Genomic DNA, 17,908 nt, shown 5'->3' on the forward strand with positions numbered 1-17,908 from the left:
AGCCCCTGGGTCCCAGGACACTCCCAGCACAATCCGCACACACGGTGGGGCTCAGGGCTGGGTGGGGATGGAGTGCCGGCCCTGGTGTCTCGGGGGGATCCTGAACTCACCAGCTCTGTGACCTAAGGCAAGTCACGTGGCTTCCTCAGGCCTCAGCTTCCCCAGCAATGAAAACCTCCACCACGTGCGTTAGAGTCCTGGCACAGGGATTAGCTGGGACCTGGTGCTCAGCAGGTGCACAGGAAACAGCTGTCACCAGAGCCTCTCCCAACACAACTGCAGCACGGCACCCAGGGGTGGACAGGGACAACCCCCACAGCAGAGGGTGAGGCTGCTGGGCAGTCGAAGGTGTGGCCACAGCTCCTGGCAGGTTGGGGAATTGCAGGCCACAGGGCATGTGCAGCAGGGTGGCCAACGTCCAGCTGCCCCGCCCTCCACGACCAGCAGGCCCCGGCCCGGCCCGGCCCTCACCCAGCATGTTGGACGACTCGATCATGTTGGTGTCCAGGTCGGTCCAGTAGAGGCGCTGGTCAGCATAGTCAATGGTGAGGTCGTTGGCCCGGCCCACCTTGTCCACCAGTGTCATGCAGTTGGTCCCGTCCATGAAGGCCCGCACGATCCTCGGCTTGCCGCCCCACTCGGTCCAGTAGATGTAGCTGGAAGGCACAAGGGAGAAGGGGCGGCTCGGTGAGTCCACTCTCACCGCAGGACAGCGAGTGGCGGAGGGATGCAACTGCCCCCATCTCTTCAGCTCAGCCCTCCCCGTCCTGGAGAAAGCCACGCGCAGGAAGCAGGGAAGGGTGAGACCCTCGCCCCCTGCCACACACATATCCCTCCAGGGGTGGTCACTGGGCCACCTCCCTGAATTCCCACAGTGGCTCACTTGTAAGGCGAGTAAATACCCATGTACAGACACAAAAACAGGCGCACAGACAGGGTGAGTGTGTGCTGGAACATCCCCCTAAGCTTGGCCGGATGTTGGGGACACGGCAGAAACCAGGATGGACACGAGCACATCACAAAACAAGACCTCAGGGCAGGGGAGGCCTTGCAGGATCCGGACGTAAACTCGGCTCTGGGATCCTCCCGCAGCAGCCCCTCCTTCCCTCTTCTTTTAGCAGATCCAGAGGAGGAAATGCACATCCTCATTTCAGAATTTTCTAACTTTGACCTGCCCTTGCTCTAAAACCTGGACCTCTTTCTATGTCCTGCCATCCTGAAGTCTTCCTTCCTTCCCTAGCAGAACAGGTGACAGGCAGGGACTGGGCTGCTGCACACATCACAGATGCTTTACGGGCTGGTCACTGTGCCCAATGCACAGAAAAGAAAACTCAAGTCCAGAGAGACGCCCCCCACAACTGGGGCCTGTCTGACCCCAGTGCCCAGGGCATGGCCGCCAGGATGCCCGGCAGCTACAAGCACGTTTACTTCTCGAGGTGGGTCCTAAGCTGTGGCTCAGTAGCCTCCAAGAGGCCATTTCGGAGGAGCCTGAGGTCCGGGGACCTCAAAGTCGATTCTGGATCATAGTTTTAGCAAAAGAGTACAAAGCAAGGAGGCCTGGTTGGGAGCCTGAGACAGCACTTCCTGGTCCAGCCCTGCTCTAACTGGGTATGTGACCTTAGGAAAGTCACTTGGTTTCTCTGAGCCTGTTTCTGCATCTGTAAAACTGACACAGATACCTGCCCTATGCAGGCTCCATGGACGCTTTGGTGAGACGGCCCAGGTGAAAGCAGCCAGCACTGGGCCTGACACAGCCTCAGCCCCTGCTCCACGAATGAACTCCATGACCTCTGAGGGTCCTACCAGTCCTGGACATCATCAAGGCTAATCACCGAGGGCCACAGGGGCAGCCTGCCACCTCGCCCAGTTGGCACCCCCGCACTGTCTCACACAGAGAGGTGGACACGAGGACACACGGGACAGGCAAACCCTTACCCTTTGGTCGGATCCAGGGCCAGCGACCTCGGGTTGTCCAAGTCCCTCCACACGAGGACTTGCCGGAACTGCCCGTCCAGCCGCGCCACTTCGATCCTGTTGGTCCCGGTGTCGGCCCAGTAGAGGTTCTTGCCCATCCAGTCAACGGCCATGCCCTCGGGGTAGTCAAGGCCGAACTCCACCACGTGCTCCACCGAGCTCCCATTCATGAAGGCGCGGCTGATGGTCTGGCAGCAGGTGAGGAGGAAAAGGGCCACGTTTTAGGAACAAGCATCTTTTTGTCTTTTTTTTTTGAGACAGAGTTTCACTCTTCTTGCCCAGCCTGAAGTGCAATGGTGCGATCTCAGCTCACTGCAACCTCTGCCCCCTGGGTTTAAGCGATTCTCCTGCCCTTAGCCTCCCAAGGAGGTGGGTGCCCGCCACCACGCCCAGCTAATTTTTTTGTATTTTTAGTTGAGATGGGATTTCACCAGGTTGGCCAGGCTCGTCTCGAACTCCAGACCTCAGGTAATCCACCTGCTTCAGCCCCCCAAAGTGCTGGGATTACAGGCATGAGCCACCGCGCCCAGCCAGAACCAGCGTGTTTTGTAGACATCTCCCGAGACGCTTGGCCACCAGGAGCAGCTACTGAACACATTCTGGACAGGATCACCAACATTCAAGTTTTTAAATGAACGTTTGAAATTTAGCAAGACACTTTTTTGGAAAAAGCAACTTGGGAAATTTTATATACATATATAATATATAATATATAAATGTGTATTTATAAATATATGACATACATTTATAAATATACATTTATATAATATTTTAAAATTATATATCTGATATTTATAAATATATAACATATATTATATATATATATTTTTGTTTTCCCCACGCAGACAGGTCTTGCTCTGTTGCTCAGCTTGGAGTGCAGTGGTGTAATCTCAGGTCACTGTAGCATCAACCTCCTGGGGCTCAAGCAATCCTCCCAACTCAGCCTCCTGGGTAGCTGGGACTACAGCTGTGTACCACTATGCCCGACTTATTAAAAAAGTTTTTTGTAGAGATGGGGTCTCACTATGTTGCCCAGGCTGGTCTCAAACTTCTGGGCTCAAGTGATCCTCCTGCCTCAGCCTCCCAAAGTGTTGGGATTACAGGCATGAGCCACGGTGCCCGGCTGTAACCAGCACATAGATAATAAAAGAACAGTTAAGCCTAAAAGGGAACATCTGTGCAGTGGAGTATTTCATACGTTTAAAAGATTGTGCCAAAGAGTTTTTCATAGCGTCATCAAATACCTGTTGTAACGTCAAGTGAAAAAATCAGGAGACAGAATTCTGTGTAGCATACGTCTGTGATGATGAGAAATGCTATCCTAGAGAAAAAAGACTTGAAGGCAATATGCTGAGGTGTCAACAACGGTCGTCTCTGGCTGGAGAGGTTATGGACAATTTTTATTTTATATTTTATTTTTTATACTTTTCTATATATTTCTTTTCTTTTTTTTTTTTTTTTTTTTGAGACGGAGTCTCACTCTGTCGCCCGGGCTGGAGTGCAGTGGCGCCATCTCGGCTCACTGCAATCTCCGCCTCGCGGATTTACGCCATTCTCCTGCCTCAGCCTCCCGAGTAGCTGGGACCACAGGCGCCCGCCACCTCGCCCGGCTAGTTTTTTGTATTTTTTAGTAGAGACGGGGTTTCACCGTGTTCGCCAGGATGGTCTCGATCTCCTGACCTTGTGATCCGCCCGTCTCGGCCTCCCAAAGTGCTGGGATTACAGGCTTGAGCCACCGCGCCCGGCCTTATTTTCTTTTTTTTACAAAGAACGCTTGTGACTTAAAGTCATAAAAAATCTTTTAAAGATATGTAATACAAATAGTAAAATAGGCCGGGCATAGTGGCTCACACCTGTAATCCCAGCACTTTGGGAAGCTGAGGCAGGCGCTTGAGCCTAGGAGTTTGAAACCAGCCTGGGCAACATGGGGAAACCCTGTCTCCACAACATAAAAATCAGCCAGGTGTGGTGGTGTGTGCCTGTAGTCCCAGCTACTAGGGGGGCTGAGGTGGGAGGATCACTAGAGCCCAGGAGGTCGAGGCTGCAGTAAGCTGAGATTACACCACTGCAGTCCAGCCTGCGTGACAGAGGGAGACCCTATCTCAAAAACAAACAAACAAAAATCCAGAAAACAAATAGTAGAATAATAAATGAGCAAACATTGTAGTTGTCCAATACTTTAGAACAGAGGTCAGCACACTTTTTCTGTAAAGGGGCGGATGGTACATAGTTTAGGCTTTAGAACCCATACAGATCTGCCACAACTCAACTCAGCAGCACAAAAACTGCCGCAGACAATCTACAAACAAATGCGCTTTGGTGTGCACCAATCAAATTTTCTTTTTTTTTTTTTTTTTTTGAGACAGAGTTTTGTTCTTGTTGCCCAGGCTGGAGTGCGATGGTGCCATCTCGGCTCACCACAACCCCCGCCCTCCCAGGTTCAAGTGAGTCTCCTGCCTCAGCCTCCCAAGTAGCTGGGATTACAGGCGTGCACCGCCATGCCCGGCTAATTTCTTTTGTATTTTTAGTAGAGATGGAGTTTCTCCATGTTGGTCAGGCTGGTCTCAAATTCCCAACCTCAGGTGATCCGCCCCCCTCGGCCTCCCAAAGTGCTGGGATTACGGGCGTGAGCCACTGCACCCAGCCACAAATCAAACTTTCTTTACAGAATCAGAAGGTCAGCCCATGGACCAGTTTAGTAAACCCTTCTTTAGAGGCAAAAAGTCTTTCTAGGCCAGGCGCAGTGGCTCACACCTGTCATCGCAGCACTTTGGGAGGCTGAGGCGGGCAGATCACCTGAGGTCAGGAGTTCAAGACCAGCCTGGCCAACATGGTGAAATCCTGTCTCCACTAAAAATACGAAAAAGCTAGCTGGGCATGGTGGCACGTGCCTGTAATCTCAGTTACTCAGGAGGCTGAGGCAGGAAAATCGCTTGAACCCGGGAGGCGGAGGTTGCAGTGAGCTGAGATCATGCTACTGTACTCCAGCCTGGGCGACAGAGCAAGACTCCGTCTCAAAAAAAAAAAAAAAAAAAAGTCTTCCTGTATTTGTCCTGAATGTTTATATTTGCACTATAAATGAAGAAAGAGTCTGCAAAGCAAACGGGCAGTGACGAGGGAGCGGGTGGAGTCTCTGAAGTCAAGCTCAACAGACAACAAACATTTCACATTCACACAAGCATTTCACAAAAGCCCTTGTGTGTGTCTACCGGATTTGCTCACTATAATCATCTATTTTTTAAAAAATAAGCTTGCTCATATTTGATTAGCTTGAATTGAGTTACAATAAATATGACAGGCCGGGCGCGGTGGCTCAAGCCTGTAATCCCAGCACCTTGGGAGGCCGAGATGGGCAGATCACGAGGTCAGATCGAGACCATCCTGACTAACACGGTGAAACCCCGTCTCTACTAAAAAATACAAAAAACTAGCCAGGCGAGGTGGCGGGCGCCTGTAGTCCCAGCTACATGGGAGGCTGAGGCAGGAGAATAGTGTAAACTCGGGAGGCGGAGCTTGCAGTGAGCTGAGATCCGGCCACTGCAAACAGCCCGGGCGACAGAGCAAGACTCCGTCTCAAAAATAAATAAATAAATAAATAAATATGACAGTGCTTTAAGAAAAGTGTCTGAAGCCCTTGAGGCAGGAACAGAGGCAAGGTTTTCCCATACAGGCTGCCTGCGTGCACGTCTGGCCCACGCTACCTTCAGGCTGACGTCTGTCCAGTAGATGTGGTTGTTGGACACATCGAAGTCCAGGGCTGAGGCCTCCTTGACGCCCGTGAGCGGGATGGCCACGTCGTTGTTGTTGGTCTCAAGGGAGATCCTGTGGATGGCGGCTCTGCTGGTAAAGACCAAGAAGGCCTCGGGCACGATGCAGGTCTTCATGTCACTCAACAGCTCCAGGCCGATGGGGCAGCCACACCGGGTTGCGTGGGGCGTGAAGAAGCACAGGTGGCTGCACCCCCCGTTCCTGTCCGCACACGGGTTGGTTCCTGGAAGCGAACACAGAGGCTCCAATCTAAACACCACCAGCCCAGCAGGGAAAGGGGTGTGGCCAAGCCACCAAGTGAATGCCACCGTGAGCCACACAGCTCAGGGGTGCTGAGCTCAGGACTCACCCCCGGGTTGGTTCGACCTCATGGCTGGGCTGGGCTGTGATTATCGTTCCCCTGGCCAGGCTCAACCCTCAAACACACACACACATTTCACCTGAAAGCCAGGATGGAACAAAAGCTCCAATGTGCACAGCTGTATTTCTGCCACACGTCAAACAGGGACAGTAGCTGGGGGTGGCAGGAACATGCCTGGCAATGGCAACCAAGTTCTCCCCTGGTACAGTCAAGGGTCAGTATCAGTAACAGCAGTGCAGGCTCTGACCAGACCTTGTCAGGCACCAGGCACTGGTCCCAGAGAGTCACCTGCCTGAACTCACTCCATCCACCTTGGAGGTAGGAGCTATTTTCATCACAATGCCCATTTTTCATTCAAGGAAACTGAAGTGCAGAGAGGCTGCTGAAGGGAGCGTGGTCAGGAAGTAAGGGAGCAGCACCGGGAGAGTGCCAGCCCAGTGGTCCAGCCTCCTGGCCTGCGCTCCGGCCCAGGAACAAAACAGTTAACGCCTTGGGGCAGGGACCGTGCGAGTCCTTGGGGCTCCTGAGAGTCCCAGCTAGGCCCTTCCTCCGATTCACAGACATTCCCGGCAACCCTGAAAACTCACGTTCACCCAGCAGGACAAAAGCTGCCTCTTTTTCACACAGAACAGACAGCATTTGTTTATTTTTGGCCAGTCTGTTAATTTCACTCATCAACCAAAGTGCTGTTAAAATTGGCTTTAATTTAGTGTTAAATATTTAAGCCAAAAAAAGAATCTTTTTCCCCATCTCCTTTAGTAAACCATGGGATGAGAGGGGAGGGGGAAGAAGCCCAATTTCTCAGCTTTAAATCACACCCCCATGGAGGCACCCTTTTGTCTTGTATCTCTGGGGTTTATTTTTTTTCTTCGAACAAGCCCTCACAGGTCAGTCTCACCTTCCACGGTGGATAAATGCTTTTTTTTTTTTTTTTTTTTTTTTTTTTGAGACAGGGTCTCACTCTGTCACTCAGGCTGGAGTGCAGTGACATGATCTCAGCTCACTGCAACCTCATGCCACCATGCCCGGCTAATTTTATGTAATTTTTTTTTTCTGGTAGAGATGAGGTCTCTCTTATGTTGCCCAGGGGAGACACTCTCAAATTCCTGGGCTCAAGTGATCCTCCTGCCTCAGCCTTCCAAAGTTCTGGGATTTCAGGCATGCGCCACCGCACCTGGTATAAATGTTCTTTTTTTTTTTTCTTTTTCTTTTTGAGACAGGGTCTCGCTCTATTGCCCAGGTGGAGGGCAGTAGTACAATATCGGCTCACTACAACCTCCACCTCCTGGGTTCAAGCAATTTTCCTGCCTCAACCTCCCGAGTAGCTGGGATTATAGGCGTGTGACACCACACCCAGCTAATTTTTTTTTTTTTTTTTTTTTTTTTGTACTTTTAGTAGAGATGGGGTTTCATGTTGGTCAGGCTGGTTTCAAACTCCTGACCTCAAATGATCTGCCTGCCTCAGCCTCCCAAAGTGGTGGGATTTCAGATGTGAGCCACTGCCCCGGCATGAATGTATTTTTAAAGGAGGCTGGGAAAACTAAATTCCTGGATTCCATCCTCTGCATGAAGACTGGAGGGTGCGACGAAGGCTGTGACGGAAGCACTCACTGGTCCTGGGGTCGCCCGCACTGCCTCAGCTCCAGGCCTCTGCGAGGCTGTCCTTTCTGCCCCAACCTGCTCCCTCAACTCCCAGCTCCCTCGTATTTTAAAGTCAGGGATCTACCATCACAGCTAACATCACATCCACCCCACGGGGAGCAGAGTCAATCCAGGCATCTCACCCAGGACTGCAGGCAATGCAGCAGCAAGCACCACGTCCCCTGTCCTCTCGTCCTTCATCAAGATTTACTGAGTGACTCTGACGAGCAGGTGCAGCACAGGACCCCAGGCCCCAGCCAGACACAGAGCCCCTGCCGCACCTGGACGCTGCTCTCTCCAGTGTAACTCTCTCACCTTTTCAGGAAGAGACAAATCATCGTGCCAGACAACGACCCCCTCGGGGAGCGTACTGCGGATCCTGGCTTTCAGGTGAAAGGTACGTGTGCATTGGCCACAGGGGCAACAAGCACAGCCCAGCCCAGGCAGACCCAGCAGTGAGTCCTGAGCCCGGCACCTGTGAGTTGCACAGCTCTGCCTCCCGCTCCCCAGTGTAAGTAAGGCATGGAACTACATTCGCAGACAGGGTCACTCTGGGCACAAAGGCTCCCGGCCAGGGCCAGGCACATAGCACGGGACAAATGTTAGTCACTTTCTAACCATTGTTCCCGACATTCCTAGTCCATAACCACTCCCTAATCAACATTCTTGGTCCCTTCCCATCTGTCCTTGCCCAGATACTGTCACCTTTCCTGTCCTGCCCTTCCCCAGGGTGGGGCACCTCAGCTCAACACTTATGCCCACGCTTGGACCCGTCACTTCCTCCTCATGGAAGTCTGCATGGCTGAGCCACGGCTTGCGCCCCCCTGGACTCACCGACGACCTTGGCCACATTCACGGCTTTGAGCCCCATCAGGTCGGGCAGCTGGTCAATGATGACGTCCCGGCTGGCCTTGACCTTATGTACCCGCTCAATGCTGCGGCGCTGCCAGTCAGTCCAGTAGATAAAATCCCCCAGCAGCGTGAACCCGAAAATGTGCGGGAGCTTGTCCTCCAGGAGGGTCCGCCTCTTCGTCCCATCGACATTGATCACCTGCAGGACAGCAGAGATATAGGTCTGGATGGGCCAGGGCCATGCCAACAAGAACCAACCCTAACCCTCCCTGGGGCCTGAGCTGCTCCAAACGAGACGGGTTCAGTGCCTAAGAGTCTCAACTTCACCCGCACCGTGCCAGGTGCCATAGAACACCAGGTATAATGGTTCCCCAGGGGTGCCAGATAAATGACGCTTTCTTTAGTTTTTTTTTTTTTTTTTTTTTTGAGATTTTTGAGACAGTCTCCCTCTGTTGCCCAGGCTGGAGTGCAGTAGCAAGATCTCAGCTCACTGCAACCTCCACCTCCTGGGTTCAAGTGTTTCTCCTGCCTCAGCCTCCCGAGTAGCTGGGATTACAGGTGCCTGCCACCACGCCTGGCGAATTTTTGTATTTTTGGTTGGCCAGGCTGGTCTCAAACTCCTGACCTCAAGTGATCCGCCCTCCTCAGCCTCCCAAAATGCCAGGATTCCAGGCGTGAGCCACTGCGCCTGGCATTTTCACTAGGATGCCACATCCCCAGCTGATAGAGCAGTGACAGGGCCAGATGAAGATCCCTATCCCATAGCCTCCCCCACCTGTGCTGGGATGAGCAGCAAGCTTTGGAACAGACCAGGCAAGCAGGTGTCCTCTCCCAACCACTGCAGACTGACAGGCAGCGGCTGCCTGGAGAACCAGGGTGTGCTCTGCAGGAAGGAGTCCTGGGATCAATTAGCAATGCCTGCCCCAGGTGCAGCAATCCCGACGGCTCCAGATCACACCCACCACACAGAGCAACTGCAAGACCTGGGGCAGGACCTGGAGCAAATGCAAGGACCTGGGGCAAGGTTCTCCCACTTCTCTGTGAACTCATTTCCTGGTGGGTTAGGACGCAATGAACTCTGAGGGCACTTCTGGTTCTAAGTCTAAGCCTGAAGGTCTCAGATGCTTCCCGCCCTGTCTCCACTGAGATATAACAGCTAAATACTTTTCTTGAGGAGTCAATGCTGATTAAAAGCAACCACGGCAAAAGTTGCAGAGGAGAAAATACTGTCAAGGTAAGAACACCTGAACCAATGGAAGCATACAGCCGCACGGGATAGGACGTGGTTCTGGTGATCCATGAGCCTGTGGAAATGTATGTTAACAGGAAGGTTGCGTTAGGAGCAACATCCAAGTTCTCCAGCTCTCAGGACAGGATGAAAGAGACACAAGGCCATTAAAGGCAAGCTTCCACGGGCCTTCTGCTGCCAGATTACATTTTCCATCTTACCAGAAAAGCAACAAGTCCTCTGTTCTGCAGGTGGCAAAACTGTAAGGCAGATGGAATGCATGTTAAGAAGCGAAGACTTCGGTCATCTGTTGTTGGATGGCACAGGACAAAGCTGCTAGGGCCAGGTGCAGTGTAATCCCAGCCTGTAATTCTAGCACTTTGGGAGGCCGAGGCAGGTGGATCATTTGAGGTCAGGAGTTCGAGATCAGCCTGGCCAACATGGTGAAACCCCACCTCTACTAAAAATACAAAAAAAAAAAAAAAAAAAGAAAACGAGCTGGGGATGGCGGCATGCACCTGTAATCCCAGTTGCTTGGGAGGCTTAGGCAGGAGAATGGACTGAATGCAGGAGGCGGAGATTGCAGTGAGCTGAGATCATGCCATTGTACTCCAGCCTGGGTCACAGGGAAAGACCTTGTCTCAAAAAAAAAGCTGCTAGGAGAGCGGGAAGGGGACCAGCAGCTCTGGGACCCAAAGCCAGACCCTGCCCCAGCTCTGCCCTAAGGGGCTCTCGTTCCTTGGCAAGTCCTTGCACCCCCAGGGGTCTCAATTTCTCCACCTGTAACTGAGGGGCTCAGACTAGCCCAGTGGCTAACGTCACAGAGGAAACAAGCAAACAGGAAACAGCGGCTTGGCCCCAACCTGGAGCAATGAAGTCAGAATCAGATGGCCCAGGGCCCAGGTATGGGATCATGACAACAGCCCCCAACGGGCGGTTCTAGAGCCCAGGTACAGGATCATGATAACAGCTCCCAACAGGCGGTTCTGACGAGCAGGCCGGCGGAAGCATGGTTAGACCAGCCCCTATCCCGTGCCTGGAAGTCCGAGCTCTCCACTCACTCCTGGATGCTCTGGTGAGCAATGAACAGCAGGTGACGGAGCCCTGGTCCCAAGATCATCTAGGGTTCTTCACGTTTTGCCTCCACAACAGGAAGACACGCAAAGGCCATGAATGCACACGCCCGTGTGTGACACTCAGAAAACACCCGAGGGGCTGGCCCCATCCCAGCAGCACAGAACCACGCCAAGGAGGGACCCGGCCCTGGCGTACAAGGAGGAAGTGCAGGCTTCTCCAAGGACACTCAGCATGAGAGGAGGGACTCACAGTAGCGGGGGAACCCTCGCCCCTTCTTCCACTCACAATAACGGGGCTGAGGGAGGGACATCGGCACAGTACACAAACTCACGAAGAATCCACATTTAGAAAAAGAAAGCACTCCAGGTTTCAACGTACCAAAAAGGCACTATTATCTCTTACATTTTATTTTATTTTTGTGGAGATGGGGTTTCACCATGTCAGCCAGGCCGGTCTCGAACTCCTGTGCTAAAGTGATCTGCCCATCTCGGCCTCCCAAAGTGCTGGGATGCCGCACCTGCCAGATGTCACTTATTTATTTATTTTTTTTTTTGAGACAGAGTCCCACTCTTGTTGCCCAGGCTGGAGTGCAGTGGCACAATCTCGGCTCACTGCAACCTCTGCCTCCCAGGTTCAAGCGATTCTCCTGCCTCAGCCTCCTGAGTAGCTGGGATTATAGGCATGGGTCACCATGCCTGGCTAATTTTCTTTTTTTTAATAGAGACGGAGGTTTCTCCATGTTGGTCAGGCTGGTCTCAAACTCCCAACCTCAGGTGATCCGCCCACCTCACCCTCCCAAAGTACTGGGATTACAGGTGTGAACCACCGCACCTGGCCCAGAGGTCACTATTATCTCTTGGAGAGATTATTCTCTTGCTCTATTTCCACACTTCCTTAATTTTAATAACCAAATTTCCAGACACGCTGAACTGAAGTGAGGTGAGGAAGTCTATTTCCCTGGCTTCATTCAAGAGCAATAAAAAGGAGCCCACAGAGGGCCCAACGCAAACAAGGGTGCTGGGCAATGGCTGGCAGCCACTTCCTCCCTCTCTACCCTTGCTCCAAACTCCCAGACGGCCCCAAAACAAAGTGAGAGGAGGCAACGGGCTGTTCCACCCGCTGGGGCTGGCTGTACCCTCAGCAAGCACGAGACATGTGCTCTGGGCTGGCCGGGCGTGTGGAATCTCCTGGATGGGCAGAGGCTCCCACAGAGACCCCTATGGTGGCTCAGAAGCCACTCCCTGAACCTCACCACTTTCCACCTGGATTCCAGAACCCGAGACACTCCTCCAAGCCCCCTACTGTCCACCCAGATTCCAGAATCTCAGGCACCCTGTGGACCCGCCAACTTGGAAAACATCAGGCTCACAGCAGTTCTCAGCTGCCCGAATACTGGAGGAAGGAAATCCCAACGTGGCCTTCTGAGGACAACTTTCAGCACACCTTGACCAGTCCAACCCCTCTGCAAAAGCTACTCGGCTGGGTCAGGCCTCCCCCAGACCTGGGGCAGGTTCCCTCTGGGCTGACTCCGGAGGCATCCGCCTTTCCTGGAGCCAGACCTTTCCAAGAATGCCTGAGCCAAGCCAAGCCAAGCCAAGCCTCTGAGCGTCAGAGGACAAGACTCAGAGAACGTGCCCGTCCTGGCTCCTGGGAGGGAACATGGCCAAAGCAGAGTTCAGAAATAACAGGGCCAAATTTAGGACACCCAGGAACGCCAGCACCAGAACAGAACTTGGGAGATGAATTTTCCAGGGCAGAGGTCAGCAAACTTTTTTGTAAAGGACAGAAAATATTTTCAGCTTTCAGGCCATAAGTGTCTCTGGAGCACGAAAGCAGCATGGAGAGCATGTGACTGAACGGGCATGGCTGTATTCCAATACATTTTTCTTTATTTTTTTAAGAGGCAGGGTCTGTGTCACCCAGGCTGGAGTGTAGTGACACAATCTTGGTTCACTGCAACCTCCAACTCCTGGGTTCAAGCGATCCTCCCACCTCAGCTGCCGAAGTAGCTGGGACCACAGGCATGAGCCACCACACCCAGTGCTTTTTAAATATTTTTTTTAGAGATAGGGTCTTGCTGTGTCACCCAGGCTGGAATGCAGTGACATGATCATAGTTCACCTCTTGATCACTTGAGCCCAGCCTCAAACTCCTGGGCTGAAGCAATCCTCCCACCTCCGCCTCCCAAATCACTATAGGCACACACTACCACACCCGGCAAAACTTTACCAGTGAAAAAACAAAGACAGGCCGGGCTCCATGGCTCCAGCCTGTAATCCCAGCACTTTGGGAGGCCAAGATGGAGTTCAAGAACAGCCTGGGCAACATAGAAAGACCTTGTTTCTACTAAAAATTAAAAAAAAAAAATTAGCCGGACATGGTGGTATGCACCTGTAGTCCCAGCTACTCAGGAAGCCGAGGCAAGAGGATCGCTCAGGCCTGGGAGGTCAAGGGGACAGTGAGCCATGCTCATAGCACTGCACTCCAGCCTGGGTGACAGAGAGAGACCCTGTCTCAAGAAACTATTTATGGACACGGACATTTGAATTCCATATAATTTTCATGGGTCACAAAACCTCCTTTCGATTTTTTTTTCAAGTAATTAAAAACTGTAAAAGCCACTCAGCTTCAGCATGGTGTGAGAACAGGCGGCAGGGCTGGATCCAGCCGGGGCCATAGCTCCACTGGACTCCTGCTCTAGGAGTTCTGTGCGCTTGTTTTTCAGGAAATGAAACTAGACCAAGAGGCTGTGTCTGAGGACAATGAGATGGTCCAGCCAGAGGCCACCAAAGGGTACAAGCCCTGTCCTCTCCGAGCTGTCAGCTTCTGTCCCGTTCCCAGGGTGAGCACAGGAGGCGCGCACCCCCCGACCAGCACACCAAGGAATGTGCCGGCCGCCGGCTGCTGGGTGGGAGGGAAGGACAGGAGATCCCCAAGCAGCCCACCCCAGCTGTGCTCGGAGGGGCAGGGCTCTGAGGGGCAGGGCTCTGAGGGGCTGTGCTCTGAGGCGCAGGGCTCTGAGGGGCTGTGCTCTGAGGGGCTGTGCTCTGAGGGGCTGTGCTCTGAGGGGCAGGGCTCTGAGGGGCAGGGCTCTGAGGGGCTGTGCTCAGAGGGGCAGGGCTCTGAGGCGCAGGGCTCTGAGGGGCTGTGCTCTGAGGGGCTGTGCTCTGAGGGGCAGGGCTCTGAGGGGCAGGGCTCTGAGGGGCTGTGCTCTGAGGGGCTGTGCTCTGAGGGGCAGGGCTCTGAGTGGCAGGGCTCTGAGGGGCTGTGCTCTGAGGGGCTGTGCTCTGAGGGGCTGCGCTCGGAGGGGCAGGGCTCTGAGTGGCAGGGCTCTGAGGGGCTGTGCTCTGAGGGGCTGTGCTCTGAGGGGCTGCGCTCGGAGGGGCAGGGCTCTGAGGGGCAGGGCTCTGAGGGGCTGTGCTCTGAGGGGCTGTGCTCAGAGGGGCTGTACTCGGAGGGGCAGGGCTCGGAGGGGCTGTGCTCTGAGGGGCTGTGCTCAGAGGGGCTGTACTCGGAGGGGCTGTACTCGGAGGGGCAGGGCTCGGAGGGGCTGTGCTCTGAGGGGCAGGGCTCTGAGGGGCTGTGCTCGGAGGGGCTGTGCTCGGAGGGGCAGGGCTCTGATGGGCAAGGCTCTGAGGGGCTGTGCTCTGAGGGGCTGTGCTCTGAGGGGCAGGGCTCTGAGGGGCAGGGCTCTGAGGGGCAGGGCTCGGAGGGGCAGGGCTCAGAGGGGCTGGGCTCGGAGGGGCTGTGCTCGGAGGGGCAGGGCTCTGAGGGGCTGTGCTCGGAGGGGCAGGGCTCGGAGGGGCTGTGCTCGGAGGGGCAGGCCTGGAGGGGCAGGGCTCGGAGGGGCTGTGCCCGGAGGGGCTGTGCTCGGAGGGGCTGTGCTCGGAGGGGCAGGGCTCTGAGGGGCAGGCCTGGAGGGGCAGGGCTCCGAGGGGCTGTGCTCGGAGGGGCAGGGCTCCGAGGGGCAGGGCTCTGAGGGGCTGTGCTCTGAGGGGCAGGGCTCTGAGGGGCTGTGCTCTGAGGGGCTGTGCTCTGAGGGGCAGGGCTCTGAGGAGCAGGGCTGTGAGGGGCTGTGCTCAGAGGGGCAGGGCTCTGAGGTGCAGGGCTCTGAGGGGCTGTGCTCTGAGGGGCTGTGCTCAGAGGGGCAGGGCTCTGAGGAGCAGGGCTCTGAGGGGCTGTGCTCTGAGGGGCAGGGCTCTGAGGGGCAGGGCTCTGAGGGGCAGGGGTCTGAGGGGCTGTGCTCTGAGGGGCTGTGCTCTGAGGGGCAGGGCTCTGAGGGGCAGGGGTCTGAGGGGCTGTACTCTGAGGGGCTGTGCTCTGAGGGGCTATGCTCGGAGGGGCAGGGCTCGGAGGGGCTGTGCTTTGAGGGGCAGGGCTCTGAGGGGCTGTGCTCGGAGGGGCAGGGCTCTGAGGGGCAAGGCTCTGAGGGGCTGTGCTCTGAGGGGCAGGGCTCGGAGGGGCTGTGCTCTGAGGGGCAGGGCTCTGAGGGGCTGGGCTCTGAGGGGCAGGGTTCGGAGGGGCAGGGCTCGGAGGGGCTGTGCTCTGAGGGGCAGGGCTCGGAGGGGCTGGGCTCTGAGGGGCAGGCCTGGAGGGGCAGGGCTCTGAGGGGCTGTGCCCAGAGGGGCAGGGCTCTGAGGGGCTGTGCTCTGAGCGGCAGGGCTCTGAGGGGCTGTGCTCTGAGGGGCAGGGCTCTGAGGGGCTGTGCTCAGAGGGGCACGGCTCTGAGGGGCAGGGCTCTGAGGGGCTGTGCTCGGAGGGGCAGGGCTCTGAGGGGCTGTGCTCGGAGGGGCTGTGCTCTGAGGGGCTGTGCTCGGAGGGGCTGTGCTCGGAGGGGCAGTGCTCGGAGGGGCTGTGCTCGGAGGGGCAGGGCTCTGAGGGGCTGTGCTCTGAGGGGCTGTGCTCTGAGGGTCTATGCTCGGAGGGGCAGGGCTCTGAGGGGCAGGGCTCTGAGGGGCTATGCTCGGAGGGGCTGTGCTCTGAGGGGCTGTGCTCTGAGGGGCAGGGCTCTGAGGGGCTATGCTCGGAGGGGCTGTGCTCTGAGGGGCAGGGCTCTGAGGGGCTGTGCTCGGAGGGGCTGTGCTCGGAGGGGCAGGGCTCTGAGGGGCTGTGCTCGGAGGGCCTGTGCTCTGAGGGGCTGTGCTCGGAGGGGCTGTGCTCGGAGGGGCAGTGCTCGGAGGGGCTGTGCTCGGAGGGGCAGGGCTCTGAGGGGCTGTGCTCTGAGGGGCTGTGCTCTGAGGGTCTATGCTCGGAGGGGCAGGGCTCTGAGGGGCAGGGCTCTGAGGGGCTGTGCTCTGAGGGGCAGGGCTCGGAGGGGCTGTGCTCGGAGGGGCAGGGCTCTGAGGGGCTATGCTCGGAGGGGCTGTGCTCTGAGGGGCAGGGCTCTGAGGGGCAGGGCTCTGAGGGGCTGTGCCTAGGGGCAGGGCTCGGAGGGGCTGTGCTCTGAGGGGCAGGGCTCGGAGGGGCTGTGCTCTGAGGGGCAGGGCTCGGAGGGGCTGTGCTCTGAGGGGCAGGGCTCGGAGGGGCTGGGCTCTGAGGGGCAGGGCTCGGAGGGGCTGTGCTCTGAGGGGCAGGGCTCGGAGGGGCTGTGCTCAGAGGGGCAGGGCTCTGAGGGGCTGTGCTCTGAGGGGCAGGGCTCTGAGGGGCTGTGCTCTGAGGGGCAGGGCTCTGAGGGGCTGGGCTCTGCGGGGCAGGGCTCGGAGGGGCTGGGCTCTGAGGGGCAGGCCTGGAGGGGCAGGGCTCTGAGGGGCTGTGCTCTGAGGGGCAGGGCTCTGAGGGGCTGTGCTCTGAGGGGCTGTGCCCAGAGGGGCACGGCTCTGAGGGGCTGTGCCCAGAGGGGCACGGCTCTGAGGGGCAGGGCTCTGAGGGGCTGTGCTCTGAGCAGCAGGGCTCTGAGGGGCTGTGCTCTGAGGGGCTGTGCTCTGAGGGGCAGGGCTCTGAGGGGCTGTGCTCAGAGGGGCACGGCTCTGAGGGGCAGGGCTCTGAGGGGCTGTGCTCGGAGGGGCAAGGCTCTGAGGGGCTGTGCTCTGAGGGGCTGTGCTCTGAGGGTCTATGCTTGGAGGGGCAGGGCTCTGAGGGGCTGTGCTCTGAGGGGCAGGGCTCTGAGGGGCAGGGCTCTGAGGGGCTATGCTCGGAGGGGCTGTGCTCTGAGGGGCAGGGCTCTGAGGGGCTGTGCCTAGGGGCAGGGCTCGGAGGGGCTGTGCTCGGAGGGGCTGTGCTCGGAGGGGCAGGGCTCTGAGGGGCTGGGCTCGGATGGGCAGGCCTGGAGGGGCAGGGCTCTGAGGGGCTGTGCTCAGAGGAGCAGGGCTCTGAAGGGCAGGGCTCTGAGGGGCTGTGCTCTGAGGGGCTGTGCTCGGAGGGGCAGGGCTGTGAGGGGCAGGGCTCTGAGGGGCTGTGCTCTGAGGGGCAGGGCTCTGAGGGGCTGTGCTCAGAGGGGCAGGGCTCTGAGGGGCTGTGCTCTGAGGGGCTGTGCTCGGAGGGGCTGTGCTCGGAGGGGCAGGGCTCTGAGGGGCTGTGCTCTGAGGGGCAGGGCCATGAGGGGCAGGGCTCTGAGGGGCTGGGCTCTGAGGGGCAGGGCTCTGAGGCGCAGGGCTCTGAGGGGCTGTGCTCTGAGGGGCAGGGCTCTGAGGGGCTATGCTCTGTGGGGCTGTGCTCTGAGGGGCAGGGCTCTGAGGGGCTGTGCTCTGAGGGGCAGGCCTGGAGGGGCAGGGCTCTGAGGGGCTGTGCTCGGAGGGGCAGGGCTCTGAGGGGCTGGGCTCTGAGGGGCTGTGCTCTGAGGGTCAGGGCTCGGAGGGGCTGTGCTCGGAGGGGCAGGGCTCTGAGGGGCTGTGCTCTGAGGGGCTGTGCTCTGAGGGGCAGGGCTCTGAGGGGCTGTGCTCTGAGGGGCTGTGCTCTGAGGGGCTGTGCTCTGAGGGGCAGGGCTCTGAGGGGCTGTGCTCTGAGGGGCTGTGCTCTGAGTGGCTGTGCTCGGAGGGGCAGGGCTCAGAGGGGCTGTGCTCTGAGGGGCA

The 17,908-nt window shown here is 56.8% G+C and overlaps 1 protein-coding gene across 4 annotated transcripts in view; it reads right to left on the reverse strand.

Annotated features, from left to right (window-relative positions):
* The window catches only part of LOC105469707 (LDL receptor related protein 5), a 142,727-nt gene that overhangs the window by 38,829 nt on the left and 85,990 nt on the right, over positions 1 to 17,908 (reverse strand). For 3 of the 4 annotated variants that reach the window (XM_011721116.3, XM_071074144.1, XM_071074143.1), the window contains 4 exons: positions 8,579 to 8,795; positions 5,676 to 5,965; positions 1,936 to 2,162; positions 472 to 656 (listed from right to left, as the gene is read on the reverse strand). In XM_011721116.3, coding sequence (XP_011719418.2) covers positions 472 to 656; positions 1,936 to 2,162; positions 5,676 to 5,965; positions 8,579 to 8,795 — 919 coding nt within the window. Of the gene's footprint in view, positions 1 to 471; positions 657 to 1,935; positions 2,163 to 5,675; positions 5,966 to 7,887; positions 7,961 to 8,578; positions 8,796 to 17,908 lie in introns of those variants that run through there. The other variant, XM_071074145.1, reaches the window with a different exon arrangement.

The sequence above is a fragment of the Macaca nemestrina genome, chromosome 12 (assembly GCF_043159975.1).
Source record: "Macaca nemestrina isolate mMacNem1 chromosome 12, mMacNem.hap1, whole genome shotgun sequence".
NCBI lineage: Eukaryota > Metazoa > Chordata > Mammalia > Primates > Cercopithecidae > Macaca > Macaca nemestrina.